This window comes from Melanostigma gelatinosum (genome assembly GCF_949748355.1).
Source record: "Melanostigma gelatinosum genome assembly, chromosome: 5".
In the NCBI taxonomy this organism is placed as follows: domain Eukaryota; kingdom Metazoa; phylum Chordata; class Actinopteri; order Perciformes; family Zoarcidae; genus Melanostigma; species Melanostigma gelatinosum.
The window spans coordinates 18691857-18713058 of NC_136638.1; the positions used below are offsets into that span (position 1 = coordinate 18691857).

Sequence of the window (21202 nt, forward strand, 5' to 3'; positions counted from 1 at the left end):
CTGTATATACGAAGTCTGTACATGTTTTTTAACAGTCCTAAAGGACACAACTGTACGATACATTGTGTTAGAATTTGGCTCTGATATGAGTATATCCAGACACAATACCTGTAATAACTTATCAAGACACAAGAGAGCGCCTCTGGACTTTGTCAAAATGAAATAACAGCTGGAGAACATGCGTTTCTGATTCTGACTGATAATCCAGTGAGTCAGTGAGTCAGTGTGCAGTGTCTATATAATCTTTGGCCTTGCATTAATAACCTGGATGCTGCTCCTTAGAGTAACAAGATTCCTTCAAATCGACCATCAACCACTGATATAGATTTCACTTTCTTATACTTATCTTATTTGAGTTATGCAAACATACCTCAGAGAGCAGATTCATACTGGCTAAAGTTATACAACGGAGCAAGTTAACAATTGGAACGTAAAGGGAAATTATAAGCAGCCAGTTTCATCTTTATACAGACTCTCAATATGACTTTAATAAAGCTACCGCTTCCTGTCTTTCCGTTTATGATTTGTGCTCATCTGCTTGAGCCTGGACTGAATTTCTAGCTCTCTAAATTGTCTCCATGTGTCCTGAAAAATTCTCCAGAGAAAGTCACAAGTGTCTGCTGCTGGTTTCAAGATGCAGAGGCCACTTGTATCGTGGGGTAAATGACCTTATATGTCCTGTAGTGGTGCCGTTAGTGACTCTGTCCTACAGAGGGCAGTACACCACATTGGAAACATCAAAATAAGAGCGTTTCAAAATAAAACTCAGTGTTGATGACCTCTGGGTGACACAGTCCTTGACGTGACCCTAAATGACACACAACCAGTATGTTCCCCAATTCTAACCAGCGTCTCTTCCAGTGAGACTTTCTGCTGTGAGTCAAACATCTGATGAACTCCAATCAATGTTTTATATCAATAAAAATCCACATTGCCACGAGTCAGATGGTACAGTAATCCTTTTTATTTATCTGGCAAAATAATAAAAAGGGAAGCATTTGGAAAGAGTCAACGTGAATAGTTAGGAAATACAAAAATATAGATAAAACAATTATAACAGCTGTTTTGATTTATTTCCTCTTTCACTCTCGAAATGGAAAAAGAAAATCTATATTTCTTTGGATCAACATAATAATATGGACTGAATGCTTAGAAGACATCTTTATACAGGATGCACAAATCCACGTTCAGCCCCATCATACAAACTCCATCTACCCATCAGTTCACCATCTTGTCTTTTCATCAGTTTGCAACCCCCCCCCAGTTGATTTCTAACATATAGCTAAATACTATCCCCAAAGATGGACCTGCCCACCCTCGCACCTCCCCCCTGATCCCCTCCAGTCTCTCTCTGGTGAAACAGATCACAGCGATACCTCCTCGTGGTGTGTCAGGAAGCCTGGAGACTCACTTTGACAGAGGACGATGCTGTTCATGCTTGGACTTTTCTTCTGGAGAGTCCTGAACATGATGCAAAGCGTTGACATGGCTGGTCTCCGGGCTGCCCCCTCCCCTAGTCCTCCGTGGCTGTCCCGCGTTTGGACGGGGGGATCAGGTGTATAGGGAGCGCGGACGGCAGCTCGTGGCCCTCCAGCTTCACTTTGATCAGGTGGTTGGCCAGGGCGAACTCGTCGTCATCGAGGAGGCCATCTTTATCCACGTCCGCTAGCTTCCAGATCTTTCCCAGGACCGTGTTGGGCAGCTTGGACTTCAGCATCTCCTTCTTGGCTGCAGCGCCGGACACTTTGCCGTTGATGGGAGAGAGGGTGTAGAAGATCTCGTCGTATGTGGGCTTATCGCGACCCACCACCCACTCCAGCTCATCGATGCCTTCGCTGGCACCCTCTCCATAGCCGTGACCAAAGGGTCCATTCATGGTTCCCTCAAAAGCTCCACCCTTGACGGACTGGCTGGGCATGGCGGCCTCTTCCTGGCGCACCAAGGCCATGAGACGGGCGATGTCGTTGGCCAGCATGTCCTCCACAGCCTCCAGCAGCTTGGGCTTCAGCACTGAGAACTTAGAGAAGTCCTGGCCGTTCAGTTGATCCTGAAGGGGGGGGGGGGGGGGGTGAGAGAAAACAGGAATTGGTGTTAGAAATAGATCAGTCTTCAATGGCTACCAATGGGTCCAGCATACAAGAAGCAGGATTTCCTGACAAACCAGGAAAAATAAATCGTATCCCCGTCCTGGCCCATCCTGGAGGGCAAGGGCAGGAAAGAAGGGCAAAGATGTGACGAGAGTAAAGGTTGGAGGGTCATTCTACTCTGAACCCGTAGCTTCTTACACACTATGTAGCACGGCAGACGTCTGTTCATCAAATATGTAACACTGACCAACGTATCCTCATCCAACGGTTTGTATGATACTCTACTAAAATGTACTCCTCATGTTGTGTCACTTTTCCTACGAATGCTGGATGAGAGCAGCATGCACTGAATGTTACATCACAGTCTGCTCTGTAGGTGGATGGATTCATCTCTCTTTTTTTTAATCATACCTGCATCTTGGCCAAGTTGGGGAAATCGCCAGGTGAGATCTGATGCTCCTTCTCAATCTTATGGTAGGTCTCTCCCAGGTTGGCTATCAGCTCCTTCTTCTTGGTGTCCTTCCCAAACACACTCGGCATGTCTCTTTTCAGAGAGCTGATAATGTAGGCCTGAACCTAGACACCATGAAGGAAACAGAACACACATGCTTTAGGTGATTATTGAAACCAATTCATGACGCGATTGAATTAACTGAGTTAATGGTCCTCTATGCAACTGTGAAGGACTGAGTGAAGAATGAAACATCTCGTGTCCAGCAGTTCTACTTTAAAAAAATGATTTATAGATGCCGGATGTTTCACTGGCAAAAGGAGTAGATGCAATTTTAAGGGTAAGCAGTTATCAAAATATTTAGTTAATCAAACTTTTTGTGGAAAAACCCAATCAGAGTATATCATGTGTGTCTTCGTGGGGGGATTTCGAAAAATATGCATATAGCCGTGTAGCAGAGGTAATGAATAATCCCTCTTCCCTTCTGGTTTATCAAAATGCTCAAACCTTCAGACATAAGATTGTGCTCACTTCTTCCTTTGGATAGTTAAGAAACTAAACACTAACAAAGTTGCATAAAACAGGACTTGTTTTTGTGTAATCCCCCTCTCGTGGTGCTGGAGCACAGAGGGTAGTGACGTCAGAATGATGTAATTTGAAGCCACTCTAGCAGCACGAAACTTGAGATGGCGATGTCTGTGTGTCGGTCCACCACATTGATTCTAACCTGAACTGTGTAATGAATTAACATGAAATTAGCCTTTAAAAGATGCGTCACATCCACTGAGCAGGCGAGAGAGCACAGACAGCCTGATGACAGATATCACATAAATTGGACATATGAGCAAGAGGGTCAAAGCTGAAGGCGCAGTGTTATGACGAAGTAGTATGTCCCAATTGTATACATACTGCATGAAACAGTACGTTTTGTGCACTACGCATAAAAAAAATAAAAAGTATTAGACCATATCCGTGGTGTCCTTAGTACGGACCTTGGCGAGGCGGGCTCGTTTGATGAGGTCGTTGAGTTTGCGTAGAGCTGCGTTACGCGGCAACGTCTGGATGTCCAGGAACAGGTCCTGCTCCTCCGCTTCAAACAACTTCCTGTTGTCTGGGACCAACAGGGGCTGAGCCCAGAACGACCCAATGTACACGCGTACCACCTGGAGAAAAGTTAACATCCATTAATCTGTTCCGTAGGTTACACTTAACTGCCCACACAAGAGGATGTGTGGCAATGCAATACAGGACTGTGAGGTCGACAGTGAAGCAATTTAAAAAACTTATGTTCTCTGTTTCACATCTCGTAGAGGCTTCACAATACAACACACTCTCAAAGTCAATGAATAATTCTCAACACGATCCAAAGGTTTCTCTTGCATGGGCTTATGAATATGTTCCTGGATCAAACATTAACTAAACAGTAAAAATCACAAGACAAGCTGGGTCAGCTGATATCAGGAAGCACCAGTTTTAGACTTCTTTTTTTACAGCGACAAACTGAGAATATCAGCTGGAACCATCTCAAAATATGTCACTTTTCAATTACTGTTTGGAAAAGTCATGTGACCTCTGTCCAGAGGAGCCATTAGCCAAATTTCCCCTCAATACATGGACATTTCAGTCCCAGATCCGAAAGAGGTTGAAACGTTGTCCATTTAAAAATAAACCTGTGGATCACAAAAGCTAAAATTTTTACCTCAGGCGTGTTGATGATTTTTCCTAAAGACCACATCAGTGCTCCGTAGACCCTCATCAGCTGCTGGGTGCTGATCTGGTCCGCCTTGTTCAGCACCACGCGCATCTTGTCCTCGTGGTTCTTCAGCGCCCGGATGACCTCGGAGAACTCGTCCGAGATGTCCAGCTTGTGGGCGTCGAACAGGAGGATGATGCGGTCCACGCGCTCTGCAAACCACTCCAGCACTGCGGCGAAGTCGTAACCTGGAGAGAGAGAGTAAGAAGAGGAGAGCGGCCGGTTCAAGACGGGATCTGCACAGACACCGTTGTGAACCCTTATGACAACCACATTCACTGGATTGTCAGAATAACATTACATTTTGTATGTAGTTAGGCTGGAAACAACTATATGACATTAGTTTTAAAAAACAAACATTGCATTGCTGTAACACACGGTGAGTGAGAAATGGTAGTATTTAGATTTAGCGTACTGTATCATGTAAATTACTCTTTTTCTTTGTTGCCTAAAGTATTTAGTCGTAGAAGATTGTTTGAAGCAAACACTTCAATGGATTTTTTTTAATAATTGTGTCCAAGACACATTCAGAACTTGCAAACAAAGCAGACCATTCAGGTTGGAGTAAAACAACCTGACAAAGAGCTCAATGGCTCCAATCGGTCAATAAATTGTGTGTTTCACGTTCATATTCCAAGTCATGTTGATCCACTAATGTTTAGATAAGAGCTTTCAAGAGGCAGGACATTTTTCTCCCTCGTTACCTATTAACTAGCTTTACTGAGACAGCAGGAAGGTAAAGACAGTTTGAAGTCCGTTTAGTAAATCTCACTTTTCAATCTACAGCATGTATTAGGTTTGAAATGACCTCTTATTATTCGGGAAAGTTTTCAGCAATGCACCGTCTAAGAAACAAGCTTGACAATAATGAAAGCAGAAAAAATGAAGCAAGAGAGGAAACATTTGAGATAGACAGGAAGTTCAAGTGTTACGATAAAATATTACTCAGTGTCAGTGATGACGATAACATAACGTACTATTCACTTCCTCTGGTTATCTGAGAAACAAGGGGACCAAGTCAAATGACATAAAACAGGCCTTTTTAACAGAGCTTTCCTTTTGCCTCGAGGCGCTGAGGAGGGAGTGAGGAGGAGAGAATCATGGTTCTGATTAGCGTCCGTGTGTCATCTGATCAGAGAAGAATGCAGTCGCTCTAAAAGCTCGTCTCGGCTGTCGCACAATCAGCGGTAGATCTGCTGCACATGCATTCCAACATAGCTGGCCTTTGTCTGTGTATGAGCACATGTATACAAAAGAGAGACAGCGATACAGTAGATGGACAAAATGAGAATGTGATATGAAGAGATAAAAAGAGGGGGAGAGACAGAGAGAGACAGGGTGAGTAAAAGTGAAAGTAAAATACGTTAATGCAATAAGAGATAGACATCGAGGAGGGACGCAGGAAAAGGCCCTCAACAACAAGTTTGTGCCTGTTTGTGCCTGTTTGTGCGCATGACGGCATGTGGAAGCATAAAAGGGGAATATTTAAAGTCCAAGATCCCTGTGGGAGCCCGGCGAGGACATTTGCTCATTCTCTCTCAAGTCTGTTTTTAACACATGGGTCAGGGAATCAGACAGAGCGACAGCTGGTCAAGCTTAGACGTACTTATAGCACAGAGCATCGACAACTGCTGCTCCTTTACCCTGTGTGTCGACATACAGGGACACACCCATGCACTCATGACAAATCTGGACTCATGTGCCAATCATTGACAGAGAAGACAGCTGGTCTGAGGCAAAAAGAATCCACCCAAAATCCAAAAGTAATCTCAATTTCCCAGAGCACAAACTGAGATGACTTCACATTGCATTTACCGTATTGTTTTTTGACCAAGAGTCTGAAACTTAAAGATATTCAGTTTAGAGCCAACTGTCTCTGGCAGTAGCTTCATGACTAGTGTGTACAGAAATGAGTGTTATTTATCTTCTGGGCCAGAAGGTGAATACAGGAGTTTCTCAAAATGTCAAACTACTCCTTAAAACAAAAAGGTGCAGGGATACATTATGGCCACAAGTTCTAAAAGGTTAAAGTGAGCTTCTGAGAAATCTCTGTCAGCTGAACACGCTGAACGCCGTGAAACGTGTCGAGTCGTCAGCAACGATTATGGGAAAGACGCCAACAAGTTCTGCAAAATCGTTTCGTAATAGCTTTTGGCACTTTGTGGTTTACTGAGGAACAAGCTCTGAGCTACACTTACATGCTGACTTCATCAAAAATGAATCTATAATAAAAGCATTATGCAACCACAATTTCATTGGGTCTGAATATAAAGCTGGCTGTACACACACACACATCAGTGTTTATATATGATACAGTGAGTACAGTATGTGTTGGTAGTACAGTATTGTATCCGTTTATGTAGAAACAGATAAGAGGATAACAGTGTGTGTGTGTGTGTGTGTGTGTGAGAGAGAGAGTTAGTGGCCTGTGTGTCTTCCTGTTCCGTTCTCCAGAGTATAAGTATGTATAGAAACACAACTGAGGTATCTCGGATGTCGTCTGCTCCTCTTTTTGGACGGAGTCCCCTCGACCTCGTCTTTTCATTCATACACTTTTTTCAGTTTCTTATCAGCACTAATTTCTGCTTGTATGTTTACAGTCGCATGTTTGGCCTCTACACTGCTTTGCCAACAATCCGTACTCTTCCTGTCTCTCATCTGCTTCTCATTACCAGTTCATCTGTCAACTACTTTCTCCATTAACTGATTCATCGTTTCATCTAAGAAAGGTCAGAAACCAGTAAAAACAAAATGCCCATAAAAATATTCTAAAGACCAAATTAATGTCATCACATCAGCATTAACATTGTTTCTCCTTTCCTTCTTCTTGGGGTGTCTCGTGGGAAATGCAACTCAATAATGAAAAGCAGATTTACTGACTGTGCGGTGGTGGTGGTGGTGGTGGGGGGGGGGGGGGGGGGGGGTCAGTCTTGGGAAACTCTGCTGTGTTTGCCATTTGACTCCACGTCCTTTCCCTCAATTACACAAAAACTCTTGTACGTGGGCTTCCTCTTAGAAGGGGCTCAAATCAGGTAGAAAAAGCAGACGCTGCATTCGGCTGTACGGTTATCATCTGTCAGTTCTCACTTCTGTCGGATCATCAAAAGTAAAAGTAAAAATTGTCTACGTAGCAGTTCTGAAGACACCCTGTAGGTCACAGAACTGTTGGAGCACGTGGACACGTGGAGAAAAGTATTGATTCATTTATGTCCACAGCGCACAGGGAAATGACTCTGATGTAAAGTGATAAATGATACAACACAGGACAAATAGAGAGGGCGCACAGTTATACAAGAGGAAATGTTTTTAGTTGTTGACGCTATATGAACCTGGCTACAGGCCGATCTGAAAACAGAGAGAAGAACTAAAATGAGGGAAGGATGTGAAAGAGGATGGTGCTGCAGAAAACTACAGGTACAGAGACAGGAAGTGAACTTCAAAGGGCTCTGTGCCCTCTGCTTGCTACCACCACGCTTTTTTACATGAGGATTCGACCAGAGGGTGTTTAGAGTTAAATACAGGTCTGACGGGATTAAAAGCTACATGGCGACAGTTGACTTTGTAGAGCGCATGCCGAACAGAAATACCAGAGCGAGACTTAGGGAAAGGAAGAGTGTGTATGTTGTTAAAGAGCGTTTCCTCGTCATATCTGAACGTGTGACTTCCTGTGGGTTCATTTTGCATGTATGTCACGACAGTATTTCGGAGCAGAGAGGGTGTTGTTCTGTTAGACAATGATAGTACCAACGACTAAGGTGAGGGAGAGAGAGAGGGTAAAGTGTGAGTGTGCAGACCTCTGCTTATCCTCTGCTTCTCCCCAGACAGAATTCCAGGAGTATCGATGATACTGATGCTCTCCAGGACGGGGTTAGGCATCTGGGCACACATGAACCTGCCAAGAAGGGAACAGAGGGGAGAAGAAGAAAGTAAAAGAGAGAGAGAGGGTAGAGAGTATGAGGCATAGGGGTAGAGAGGGAGGGTGGGAGAGAGAAAACAGTTAGGTGACAGTGTTTATACATAAGCTTGGCATTAAACAGACATTATTCTGGAGCTTTTCAGGAACAACCTTCTGGCTCTCTGGCACTAACGTTAGTAGGATACCCTTGGCTAGTAAGTCACGCAGCTAGAACACAGTAGCAGTGGATGAACAGGAAAGGTTTGGGTTCAGGGTGCTGCCACCAGTCATTCAAAATGTCCACATGAAACAGTGGGGGCGTGGCTTGCTTGTAGCCATTGATGTAGGAATGTTAGGGAAACACTGGTACAATACATCATAGGTTATGAATACTCATTCACAACATTAGTCACTACACAATGGTCTCCTTTAAGCGGACACACTGGGGTTTAAACTTTAAAAGGGCGCGTTGCTCTCCAACAGAAATTGAGCCAACACACATTCACATAAACACAGACAGACACACGCACACTATAAAGTGCGAGAGGAAGAGTTGTTTTGCATAAACCCATGGAGTCCCACTCAGGACAAAGAAGGTGATTGTTAAGACACCAAACAGCTCCGAGTACTTCTTCTCGCTCTGCTGCCCTTTCACTCAATCTGAACCGATACAACATGAGCTCAGAGGCACCGGGTCATGAGACCGGCAGAACCATGCTTTTACATTCCTGCTGCAACCACACACGCACCACAAAGCCTAACAGAGATCCCATACCACACGTAGGGAGGAAAAAGGAAAATCCAAGGACAATGAACAAAGTCAGAGAAATATGAGAGACGGGCTCCTCGCATAGAGATCCTATACGAGCTATTACATTACAATAGCAGAGACTGCCAAAGATAACAAACATGCAGGCTTTTCCATTGCCTCTCATAGCTGATGGCGTATGATATCCAGTTGCAATTTTGGCTTAGGTTTTCCATTTCAATATCCATCCCGGCATTTTCCAGACAGAGCTAGTAGGAAACAAATGTGCGATTAACTCTTAGCTGGAGCACGGGGGGGGGGGGGGGCAGAGAGCCTTGAACTAGCTGAGATGCTTCGCTGTTCAATTACGTCTCGTGAAAGTGAGAAACCCATCTTCTCTGTGAGGCATGAAGGCCTGGGGCTCACACTCCGCATCAGACCGCTCATGTGATCGGGGGTCTGGGTCCCAGCTCATGAAGGTGGGTCTTCCTCTCTTGCTCCACCTCCTGACCAATGACCTTCACTCACGTCGCAACCTCCACTTCCCGTAGAGAAGAGGAAACAGGGCGGCTGCCGCTAGCACTTGTGGATGTGAACAGGGAGTTTACAATTGTTTCACTTTTAAATTTTTGCTTCCTCTAAAATCTGGTGTGTCTTATGCATGTGTGATTAAATTATTTATAGAGCATATATATCCTCATGTGTATTTGTGTTTGTTATGAGCTCCATAAGGCTGTGCATGTGTCAAACCCCTATCTGAGTAAAAGTGCAGAGTCAGTGTCCTGGAATAAAAGGCCATGTGCAGGAACGGACGGAGCGGGACAGTGTCGGCCAGTGCGGAACCTAAACTTTGCTGACTCGGTTTGACTGACTAATGGCTAACAGAGAGAACAAACACACCAAGGCCCTCTTGACTGCAGCAGCATGTTGACTAAAACGGAGCCGAATATGCAGGTTTATCTGGAGTTCATTTTACAGAAACATTTAGGATTTAGTATGAATCCGTGCACATGCAATGGGGAGTGCAGTGAAACCAGGCTGCAGCAGGCAGAGCACACCAGCCACTTGCTTTTCCAAATCCAAGCACAAACTGTAAGGTGGATCACATGACTGATTTTAGTTTACCCTCTTCATAAATAACTGATTATATTGAGGCGTAAGTCCTGTCTAAGGCAGGTACTTAAAGGCTCATCTGCAGGTTGGATGACTATGGTTAAAGAGCTACACTGGAAACTGAGCGAGGCTCCTCTGACATGGCGTTTTCTCCTCCACCTCGAATCAGGTCAATTAACACAAGCCGATCCTCGATATCTATATCTATCTACTTCTATGAATAACACACAGTCAGTCAGCCAACTCGCCGAAGGCCAATCCAAATACTTTTGGCCTCCTCAGAAGGAATGTGGAAAACTGGCAGAGTCTGAGCCCAAAGCAGCAGAGTTCCAAATGTTTCACTGGATCTGGTTCTTGACAGACTTTTTTTTTTTTTTCGTAGGTCTGCTCTGGGTGCCATCACAACTGATTCATTATGCATGAGGCCTACACTGACACAGATCTGTTCTAACAGGTCACACACCTGCTGTTGTCATACAAACATTATATTATGTGTGATCATGTGAGCTTTATCCAAACCAATGAAGGCCACTAAAGCCTGAACTCGAAGAGGGCCACAAGTCCCATGATACCGCAGGAGTCCGTCCAACAGTTTGCTCCAATAGTCTTTGTTTATACACAATCTTATCTGGTTTCCCCTCAAGTCTGTAATAAACTCCAAAGGGGTGAATCGTGTCCCGGGAGGTCCCACACTTTTGAAATGTTATCTGAAACGCATGACTTTGACTGATGCCGTTTAGCAGCAATTTGCACCGATGCACGATAAAACAAACACTCCACACAATTGACGGAAGGAATCTGCAACCTCTGCCATCAATGTATTAATGTGTCTGACTGAGTGAATGTTGACATGTAGTGTACATGTGGTCAGAAGACTAGAGAAGAGCTTAATAAATGTGAGTTAATTTACCATTTACCAGCTCAACAGATAATAGGACATGGGCCTAACTGGGGGACGTGTCAACTTGAGAGTTTGTTCGTCATTTGTGTATTTTTCTTGTCCATCTGTTTGGCTTTATTCCTGTGCAGGGTGACACCACCACACAGAGAAGAGAGAAGATATACTCACATCCTCTACAGGAAGTGACATCATCAGCAACTGGATGTAAGCCATCTGATGTCATCACACAAATAGATTGGATTAAGATGTTTTCAACACGCATCGCAACACTGGCTTTGACTCACAGCACACGGCTCGTGCACCCTCACCTTGCACTCTGGGTTCTCTCTGCACTATTCCTGCATTTCACTTTCTCTTCTGCTTTTATTTTGCCAAATTTCTGCCATTTCGTCTCTTACTCATTAGTTGAAAGTACAACCTGTTCAATACTTCATGCGAGTCATCAAGAGTTGTGACATCAGGCCAAAGTGATTCATAAAACTTTGGAGGTTTCCTCAGAACCTCCGGACCATCGGGCATGTGGATGAAACTCCAAAGAGCTGAATGACTCAATGAAACAGAAGATAGTGGTACTATCTCATAGGGCCTACACACTGGCAGTGAATAAGTGAGTTGGCTTGTCGGCTTCTACTGATGAGGTAACACTTATATGACCAAAGGGTACGAAACTTTTAGCACCTACATCTGAGGGCAGGACAGGGACATCTCATTGCCTGGCAACACTTACAACTGTTTCTATGTTCAAGAGGCCACGCTTTCACATTTGGGACACAAAGACCAGCGTCTCTCTCGCTCCGGTGCTTTTTTTCAGTAAGAAGCTGCCTGAAGAAGGGCAAGGTGCAATGTCAAATGGGCAGGGTTTGATCCAAAAGTGAAAGGACTTCAGGTGTTGGGAAGCACCTACCTGTCTATTTGCTTTGCCATACACAGAGTGGCACTTCCACGTAGCTGTTGACACTAAAACACACCCATTTTTCTCAGGATGATGAAAGAGGAGAAACTCTCTCTCACACACACGCCTCCAGAGTCTGCTGGGAACATTGTGCAACAGAATACTGTGCGTTTACATGAATGGTGGTAACATGTAAGGACACGTAAGGAGGGCATTTAAATTATAAGTGACGTGTTGTTTTGACGTGGTTCTTAACACACAGCTGACATTGAAATGACATATCAATTACAATCACACATTAATACATAACTGCAGGGCTCTAACTTGCTCAGTTTCTATAATCCTGGTTGTATTAATACATTCTCCACATTGCTCAGTGTAAACTCTTTAATGTGGCTCTGGCTCTAACAGTATTACCTGTTCAGAAACGCGTTGCCAAAGGAGTTGAGTTTGCGGAAGGGCTTCTTGGGGTCGACCACCAGAGCGTTTCCCGGTATCACCCCGTCCTGATCACCGTGCATCACCGCGATGAAAGAGTCCGTCGTGGGCTCGGGGCCAATCCGCATACCGGGGAAGTCCTGCTCCATGAGGTGCCGGATGAACGTGGTCTTGCCGGTGGAGTACTGACCCACCAAGAGCACCATGGGTTTGTTGTCGAAGTCAGCATCTTCGAGCGCAGGAGAGTGGAAGTCGTGGAATCGATACGCATCCTCCAGAGGGAAAAGTTTGGTCCGGTAGAGCCGCCGTAGACCCTCCGACACGTTCTGAAACAGCTCGGGGTCCTTCTTCAAGTTCTTTCTGAACATGATTAATTATTTATGCCCTTTAGTTGACACAACTGTATCAGTCTCCCGTTGAATAAGTATCTGGTTACGCGGTGTGGAACTCTCACACCGTCAAAAAGACTAACTGTTAGCTGCCTGCTGGAATGAAGCGAAAGGCTGGGCGAGGTCTGTGGAAGTTGTTTGTCCCCACCCTCCTCTGTGCTAGCTAGCCACACACTGCGAGTCAAGTCATTCAGGGAGGACCCGTATTCAGCTGACTGTTGGCTAAAGTAAGACAGTCAACTACACTCTACTACAAACATGTAGCTCTAGGAAGCCAGATGTCGTCTAGTACTAGCTAACTGAACTGTGAGTGCTAACTCGCTTCGCAACCGGCAACGGCTGTCACTTAGTGAACCTCTCTGAAGAAGGCTGGTACGCAGATACCGGAAATACACGTATTTCACAATAAGAGCGTCAACGATGCCAGCTAATCCAGTGTCCAATCGCGTGGGTTTATGCTCACAGCCTTCCACAATTTATCCGTTTTGGAGTTTTTGCCTTCAGCTGCAGAAAGGTTTATAGTCTGCCTCATGAATCTACCTATTATAGTCGGACATTATGTATACATTTTTTTGTTTTGTCCCAAACATGCTTTCACAAACACTTTTTTACACTCTGAAATTGAAAAGATCATTTTATTCCCCTCTTTTATAATAATAATAACAATAATTGTTGTTATTATTATTGTCATTATTATTGTCATACTTATTTGTATTATTACTATAATAAACATTTATATTCATATCGCCCAATTCATGCATATAATGCTGCATAAATTCTTACCATTAAATGTCATGCCATTGTTTCAGTATGACAGTGTTAAGTGTGTATCTGATACACGATGTCTTGACATATAGCCTATGGTCACTCAAATGAAAGTATTCAGTCATCCGATTCACTGAAACTTCTAGTAGATTTTTTTAACCTTGAACAAGAAATGTTGGTTTCATATTCATATGTAGTTTGGGCTATCCTTACAAATGGTTATATCTAATCGCTGTTGTCACAATGTAGATGTAGTCACAATGATATCTACATTTATTTTTCTCAGACTGGGTAATGTGTATTTTCAAATATTTTCAGTTTTCCTTTTTTAATTTTGTGTCCCAAAAATATTTTTTGTCAGACGTTCCTTTGTGTTGCAGGCATTAGTGGAATATATCTCTGTAATTGACCTGATCTAACAGCAGTAATTCATTCAAATCACAACCAAACGTTCCTCTCATCATTTCACTGTTCACACTGAAACTGAAAAGATTATTTTATTCCTGTCTTATGTCAATAAGACAGACTTTTATGTTTAAATGGTCAGGTTTACATGTGATACACTATGTTTTGACAAAAAGAGATACAGTGCCATATGTTTTTATTTTCTCTTGCATCTGTATGTAATGTTAGAATCGTGTAAGCTTCTTGCATTACACTTTGTAAAACATTTTTTAAAATATATCACAACATTGAAACTGAAAAGATTATATGTACTTTGGGGTGCCATTATGTCAGTATGAAAGCATTTTGTGTTTCATTTGGTAAAGTCATACACACACACACATGATATTTAAAGATAAAGTGAGGTGTCAATGTCATCTATGTTTTCTCTGTAGAAACAGAACAATAAAGAAACAGAAAGACAGTTATACAGGATTTAAGGGATCAATTTATTTTTATTGCAAAGACCAACCTGCACAGAAATAGGCATAAAAATGGCACATATTGTAAAAACGGCAAAAAGAAAGCATTACTGTACACAAACTATTGATTCTTTCAATTCAGCTGTGTGAACTGTACGTTACAGAGATTTCCGATGGCGAGAGGTGTCCCACCACAGATAACAGCAGCTCCACTGGAAGCCAGAGTTGTTCCATATGGAGATGCTGTTACAGCTGGTGAGACCCACAGAAACTGCACAGCTGGCAGCACGTGCAGACCATGAGAATGTGGTGGTGGAAATAGATGGAGGACACACCAAGTGTTTGAAAATACTATGAGGTGTGATTGTAAAAAAAACCTTTCCTTGCTCATCTGGCCTTGGATGTGTGTGTGTGTGTTATATGAGTGTGAATTGATCAGGTCCAGAATCAAAGGATTATTGTACCCACAAGATGACAACTATGTTTCAAAGATAAGATTTTCACAATCCTACACATTTCAACTACATGCCACCGGTGTGATAAAAGTTTCACATGAAGTAATGCTGCCCTCTTCTGGTTGGGCTTCATAAAATCAAATAATTTGACTGCATTTGTATCTGTGCCCTCATGTGATAATACCACCCACACCTAATAAAAGGTGAGTAAAATATCATCCAGCATAGTCTGACATCTCCTGATCTTGGTTTTTACTGCTTATAAGAAACATGTTACCCTTATGACACCAATAAAATGAGGGTGATTCATTCAAATGAAAGCGTGATTTGAGTCAGGAGGGAGACTTTAGACCATTACAATTAATCTTTTACACACAGGCATTGATATGGCTTTGAACTCAAGTAGTAAACACAAGTGTGTTTCCTTTTATACACCACATCTCCTATAGTTTACCAGTATCTCTCTTAACTTATCACGACTGAGCATTGACCCTTAACCCTCTCCTTCAGCGAAAAACAGGGCCATAAAGCAATTTTAAGAGGAGACGAAAGAGACCTTCAGCCCTGTTGTCTCCTTCGACTTTGCCCGCCCAGCCATGTATATATATTTTATGAGACAATTCCACTGTGAACGTTTTATTTGTGCATTCAGAAAATCTGTGTTGTGAATCTCACTCAAATTAAAAATGATGAAGTATGGACGGAGAGTCTGATCGGGTCAGTATCGAACATTTTAAACAAGGCTTTTGCGATGCATGGTTGACTCAACACTAAAGACAAGAGTCAGTTTAACTAATCTACGGAGACACCTTTCCATCCTGAACAGATTCAAGGTTTCCATTATAAACAGTTGTTATGGTTAACGGACAGATAGAACAAATAGACCCACTCTGGGAAATTAATACACTTCCTGTGACAGGTTGCTCAAGTTGCTTGCAGAGTTGATGCAGTTGATATCTAATCAATACAAAATTACATGATAGTTTGGTAGAAATGCAAACTAGAACTGTCTTATATATGTCCCATAATGTGCTCGATCCAGTGACTAATACATTATGAAAAAAACAGTATCTTATATTACAAATTTTCAGTTATATAGCCACATTTAAATATACATACAAAATTCATACTCACCAAGTCATAACTGCAAATGAGGCTTATTTCAGTCATTAATTCTGAGAGAAAAGAAAGTGTGAGGAAAAGCAAACAAATAAGTGGAGAGAAAACAGTTAGTGGGTGAGAAGACAGACATAGAAGCAAGCAGGCTGAGGCAGAAGTCTGTCTCTAAGTAATGGCAGACTCGTCAACGAGGGCTGCTTAAGACTATGTGGGGGAGAGAAAAAATGAATCATTGTACTCACTGTAAATATGTGACAGACCCAACCTTCTCATAAAAGTCAGCAAATTGCATTCTGTTTGAACACCCACAGACACAAGAGGATGGGACAAAAGCATTCAAGATGGAGAGCAGCCAATAAGAGAGACCATCAGGCCCTTTAGCGCCTCACATGAGCCTCCTCACCCTAAAACCTCTTCATTCACTGTGTTTGCTTCCTGCCTCTGCTCACACATTATCAAAAACTACATAGAGATCAAGTCTACCTCATGTGTAGCAGACGTAATGATAATGAGTTGATTAAATAAATAAATTAAGAGACAATTAATCACAGCTGATGCACCCAAGAAGCATAAGTCAAAATATTGAGCTTGTTTGACATTTTTGACATAATTTAGACTAATATTTAGCAGTGATTTAATTTGAACATTCTATACCTGTATGTGCATGACGATTAAAATAAAGTTTTTTTGTCGGAGTTGTCATAATTGTTGAAGAACGCATGTAGAGACAGATAGAAGTTCACTGGACTTTGAAGAAGATATTACACATGAAGACAATAATTCATGTGACACTTGCTTTGTACACTAACTTGTCTTTTAGCCTTCACAAACTCACTTTTATATTGATGAATGTGCAGCATAATTAATACATAGGGTAGAAACCTACTCTTTTGACCCATTCTCATCCCCTATCCATGTATCACCCAGGCAAGAAAGTACGCTGAACATATCTGTAAGCAGCTTGTGAGAAAGAAACTGAAAGGGTGTCCCAGTTTGTTCTAATACTGTCCTGAGGTGGCTGCAATGGTTCATCAGATCTAGAAACATTAGCACACTAAATTATATTTCTTTTTAAAGGCAATGTAGCAGCTGGGGGAAGTGTTTGTTTAGCATACAATTGTGAAGGAAATGTAATTGTACTTTTCTAGATTATTTCCATTGTATGGTGCTTTAGCTTCTACTCTATATTTAAGTTAGAATTATACTTTATATTGTTTTACATTTTCATAGGTTCAGATATGTTATTATTGTTATACATTCTAAGCACATTATAAGAATATTTCGGAAATAGCCCCAGAGAACATAACATTTGTTTTCGCTTTTCTCGTGCGGTTCTGTTTGATCTATGTGGTTTCCCGTACTGTTGAAGCAGTGTGTGAGGCGTGAGTAGCTAACTAACGTTGTCTTCATGAATATACTAGCTGATATTACCTCTGTAGATCACACAATTACGCGTATATGTACCTTTACGTGTTACTTACGAACAAACATTAATAGATAAAGTAACGGAGAGCTTATGAGAATGCCTGTTCGTTTTTAATCGTGCTAGCCAGCGAGGCTTCTCAGCTAGCTTTCGCAATTTGAACGTTAGCCACATTAATGCTAATCTTAGCACTCAGCATAACGCCACATTAACGATCGAATCATCAACTGTAACTTGGACGTATTGTTACACTACTGCTATTTGCTGCTAATAGAGAGTAAGTTAGATTAAAAAACACCAGCACGTTTCAGCAAACTTGACGTACTCGCTAAATACAACAGCTCATGACTTTTCTTTAGCTCAGTCCTGTGTGAAGAAGCTACACGAACGTTACCATTGTATTCAGAATATAACACTATGAACTAAATATAGACTTTCCTCGACTAGCATAACGTCACAGTGTTTGTTTTACGTTACCCTGCTCGCTAGTTGTAGCTTTTTGTTTTCATAACGTATTCTTTTTATCTAATATAACTTTTGTGTACAATCTGTTTCAGGTCAAGATGGCAGAGCTAACGACACTAGAGAGCCTGCTGGAGATGGGCTTTGATCGAAACAGAGCGTGAGTGACACCAAATCCCCCAAAATGTATTCTGGTCCATGTAGTTGCTAGACTTGAGACAACTTTCAAAGAAGTGAAAGTAAAAGTGTGTAACAGTAGAGTGAACCTGTCTCTCCTTTATCTGGTGTTTGCAGGGAAAAGGCGGTGGCCAACACGGGGAACCAGGGAATAGAACAAGCCATGGACTGGTGAGCCACTCTCACTCGTGAATGAACATAGTCGTGTTGAGATGACTGGATGGACACGGTCCTCTCTCCTGAAACCTACCTGTGCTACTGATTCCCGTAAGCAGGCCTCATCTTTCCTGTGTGATGTGCTCTCCTCAGGTTGATGGAACATGAGAACGACCCAGACATTGATGAGCCCTTTGTGCCGCCCGTGGGGAATGTCCTGGGAGGAGGAGCCGACAGCCAGTCCACCACGGAACAGCCGTCACTAGCAGACACCGCTGAAGGTCAGGACAATGGAAGCTAGACGCCGCCATGAAAGCCCTCTAGGGACATCCAATATGACAATATTGTTTTATTCCCACAATTAGACAAAGACAGACATTCTTGTTTGGTTATTGTATCCGTAAACAGATTTAGTCACCATCTATAAACAAGGTATAAACTCCAAATTATCTTTCGTAAATTTGGTGGGTGTCACTATTAATTTACAGGTTTTTTTCAGGTTTTACTTTCTCTTCGTTGTGTCATCGCCTCCACTCAGGAGATAGAATTGGTGCGTTCACTCTTTGTTTGTTTCCAGGAGTGTCTTGTGGTGGATTTTTTTCTTTGTCCTCACTGAGGGTATAAGGATTGCATTTTTGCTATGAATCGTGGTTCATAGTAAGATTTTTCAATACAATGCATATGTCTTTCTCGTGTGCATTTGTTTTGGCTTCAGGGACAGCAGGAGATGGCAGCTGCGATAATGATGACAGTGCAAAGATTCCGATGTCAGAGGACGAGAAACTTGAGCAAGTTAGACGGTCAGAGTGCACGCTATTGATAAAGTCCCTCCAGCACCGTGTGTCCACCTCACATCTTCTTCTCCTTACATAACAAGGCTACTTTACTACACTTATATATATATATATCACTTGAAAAAGGCAAATATCTATGTCTGCTTTTTTCAGGCTAGAGGAGCTGATGCGGGTGAAGCAGGCGGAGAGGCGAGAGCGAGAGCGGGCAGAAGAGTTGGAGCATGAGAAGCAGCGGAGGAAACACGGCCAAGAGCTGCAGCAGATCCGCCAAAAGCTGCAGGATGACGATATGAAGAAGCTCACTGATCAGCGCATGAAGGAGAAGATGGAGGACAAAATGGCAAGGTACGGTATTCATTTTAACACAGAATAGATATTATATAGTTGGGTAGTAATAACAGTACTTCTCTGACCAGGGATGAAATAACACAATACCTAAACATCCAAAGATACTTCCACCCTGCATACTTTCAAAACATTTACTTGACTTCCCTCTGAAGACAAGAAAGTGGGTGGAAATAATAGAATCTGGGAAAGTTGAGGAGGGCTCAGAAGAAGATAAGAAACTCATAAACTAAGATGAGGAATGAGTGACAGATTCACATGTAATTGAACAGACATCTTTCCTTGTAAGTCGGCAAACTCTACAACTGTCAAAGTAAGAAATGAATTTGTACTACCTTCTTCATTGTGTTGCTTGTTATTCCTGTCAGGCAAAGGGTTAAAGACAAGATTGCACGAGACAGAGAGGAGAGAGCACAAAAGGTAACCCAATCAATGCTCATCTAGTTATTTGTCCTTTTCATATCTCTATCACCACTTCTATTGGAACCAAAAAACGGCTTTGATGATTTTTTTTATTTACCCGTTTAGTTCGGAGGCGGTGGACCCCCGAGCACCGCAGCATCGTCTCAGCCTGCCCAGCCCAGCCCCCCGTCACCCACCAGTCACGGCCCCCCACCCACTAAGAAGGAGTATGACGAGTCCAGGATACAGGTACAGGCTTCAGTCACAGTAGTGTGATGAATGCACCGACGCGCTTCTCTTTACACCACTGAAGAGCAGTGGAAGATAAGCAAGAACTGTAACTCGTTTTGATTTACTTTCAATGTGAGACAATAATTTAAATTCCTATTTTAATGTAAAAACAACTCCCTCATCCACTGCCCAACTGTTCTCTCCTTCTGCTCCCGCGCTCTTCTCTTCGGTAAAGGTACGTATGCTGGACGGCTCGACCCTCACGGCAGTCTTCAAGGCCCAGGAGCCGCTGGCGGCGGTGCGCGTCTATGTGCAGGTGAACGGCAACACACCTGAGGGTCAAGACTTCACGCTGCTGTCACCCTACCCCCGCCACGTCTACACCGAACTGGACATGGAGAAGCCCCTCAAAGAACTGGGTGAGCGCAGGAACATTTGAATACAGAGCACATTCACTGTAATATACATTCAACTTAACTCTGTGTTTGTGGTTTAGCTTCTGTGTGGACCTAAAATTGACACTTACAGACTATATCTGACCTTATTTTGTGACTTTCCTTTCTGTTTTTAGGTTTGGTGCCTTCAGCTGTGCTGGTTGTTGCCAAAAAGTGAGACGAGGAGGATCTGCTCCGTGAGCCTACCTCACCACCGTCACTGCATCAACACAAGGGACACCAGGAACAGAGCCACCACCTCTTTAGTATCACTCAACAAGTCAGCTAACTGAACTAAAGCAGAGAGAGAGATGTAGCTCGAGGCTGTGTTTAGATTGTTTCTATCTGCTCTTATGAAGTATACAGCGATAAACAGTTTGGCTAACTCACTGAATGATGCCCTTTGCCACTCTGGGCTTAATATCAATTTTTTTGTGTGCAGTGAGATGGACAGTGAGATAGCTGGCTTCTGATGGATACTGCTTCATGGTCTCAAACAACACAATTATAGGAATGAATCCAAACTGAATTGTTTAATTTTAACTTGATCTTTACAAAGCAAAGTACCTCACAAGACCTACTTGATGAAAGGGCCTTTGATTTAATCCGCACGATCTTCCTGATTTTGTGACAATTCTACTTTGCCAGTTTTTTTTTTATGAGTTAAAATATATTGATGACAATTATGTCTACATGTTCACCAAGAATCTACTTCAAATAAAGCTGACTCTGAAAATGATGATGGTGGACTGAATTTTTTCTTAAAATGAGTTTGTCAAAGAATATCATAAAAAGCAAAACCAACAATGAATTGATTCTGTACTCTTATGTATGTTATGCAATCAGACACACCGTTGCATTTTCCTACATTACCAGCTGTAAATACTCACTAGAGCACCAAATCTA

At 42.6% G+C, this 21202-nt stretch overlaps 2 protein-coding genes across 6 annotated transcripts; one reads left to right on the plus strand and one right to left on the minus strand.

Annotated features, from left to right (window-relative positions):
* Positions 1 to 941: 941 nt before the first annotated feature.
* On the minus strand, positions 942 to 13026 carry ehd1a (EH-domain containing 1a). Its single transcript, XM_079268345.1, has 6 exons — positions 12258 to 13026; positions 8086 to 8183; positions 4238 to 4479; positions 3531 to 3701; positions 2499 to 2663; positions 942 to 2047 (listed from the first exon to the last, which is right to left on the minus strand). The coding sequence occupies exons 1-6, from the start codon at positions 12644 to 12646 to the stop codon at positions 1514 to 1516; spliced, it is 1599 nt and encodes a 532-aa protein (XP_079124471.1). The 5' UTR covers positions 12647 to 13026; the 3' UTR covers positions 942 to 1513.
* A 4188-nt stretch (positions 13027 to 17214) lies between these two features.
* On the plus strand, positions 17215 to 21035 carry ubxn1 (UBX domain protein 1). Of its 5 annotated transcripts, none has more exons than XM_079268903.1 (11): positions 17215 to 17254; positions 17853 to 17917; positions 18052 to 18105; positions 18244 to 18371; positions 18590 to 18640; positions 18806 to 18890; positions 19038 to 19229; positions 19598 to 19649; positions 19758 to 19880; positions 20098 to 20281; positions 20434 to 21035. In XM_079268903.1, exons 2-11 carry the CDS (start codon positions 17859 to 17861, stop codon positions 20472 to 20474), a joined length of 969 nt encoding a protein of 322 aa, XP_079125029.1. In that variant the 5' UTR covers positions 17215 to 17254; positions 17853 to 17858; the 3' UTR covers positions 20475 to 21035. The 5 variants fall into 5 exon arrangements, with proteins under 5 accessions (XP_079125029.1, XP_079125031.1, XP_079125032.1 ...); XM_079268905.1 differs by having other exon boundaries at positions 18806 to 18878; XM_079268904.1 differs by lacking the exon at positions 17215 to 17254 and adding an exon at positions 17261 to 17572.
* The last annotated feature ends 167 nt before the right edge of the window (positions 21036 to 21202 follow it).

What these genes read in the sequence shown, in the direction of transcription:
- ehd1a (XM_079268345.1), bottom strand. Translation starts at nt 12,646, where the DNA reads ATGTTCAGAAAGAACTTGAAGAAGGACCCCGAGCTGTTTCAGAACGTG. An exon ending in GGCAACGCGTTTCTGAACAG is followed by an intron (nt 8,184 to 12,257) that starts GTAATACTGTTA and finishes CCTTCTTGGCAG; the next exon opens with GTTCATGTGTGCCCAGATGC. An exon ending in CCAACTTGGCCAAGATGCAG is followed by an intron (nt 2,048 to 2,498) that starts GTATGATTAAAA and finishes CCCCCCCTTCAG; the next exon opens with GATCAACTGAACGGCCAGGA.
- ubxn1 (XM_079268903.1), top strand. Translation starts at nt 17,859, where the DNA reads ATGGCAGAGCTAACGACACTAGAGAGCCTGCTGGAGATGGGCTTTGAT. An exon ending in ATAGAACAAGCCATGGACTG is followed by an intron (nt 18,106 to 18,243) that starts GTGAGCCACTCT and finishes TGCTCTCCTCAG; the next exon opens with GTTGATGGAACATGAGAACG. An exon ending in GAGAGGAGAGAGCACAAAAG is followed by an intron (nt 19,650 to 19,757) that starts GTAACCCAATCA and finishes TTACCCGTTTAG; the next exon opens with TTCGGAGGCGGTGGACCCCC.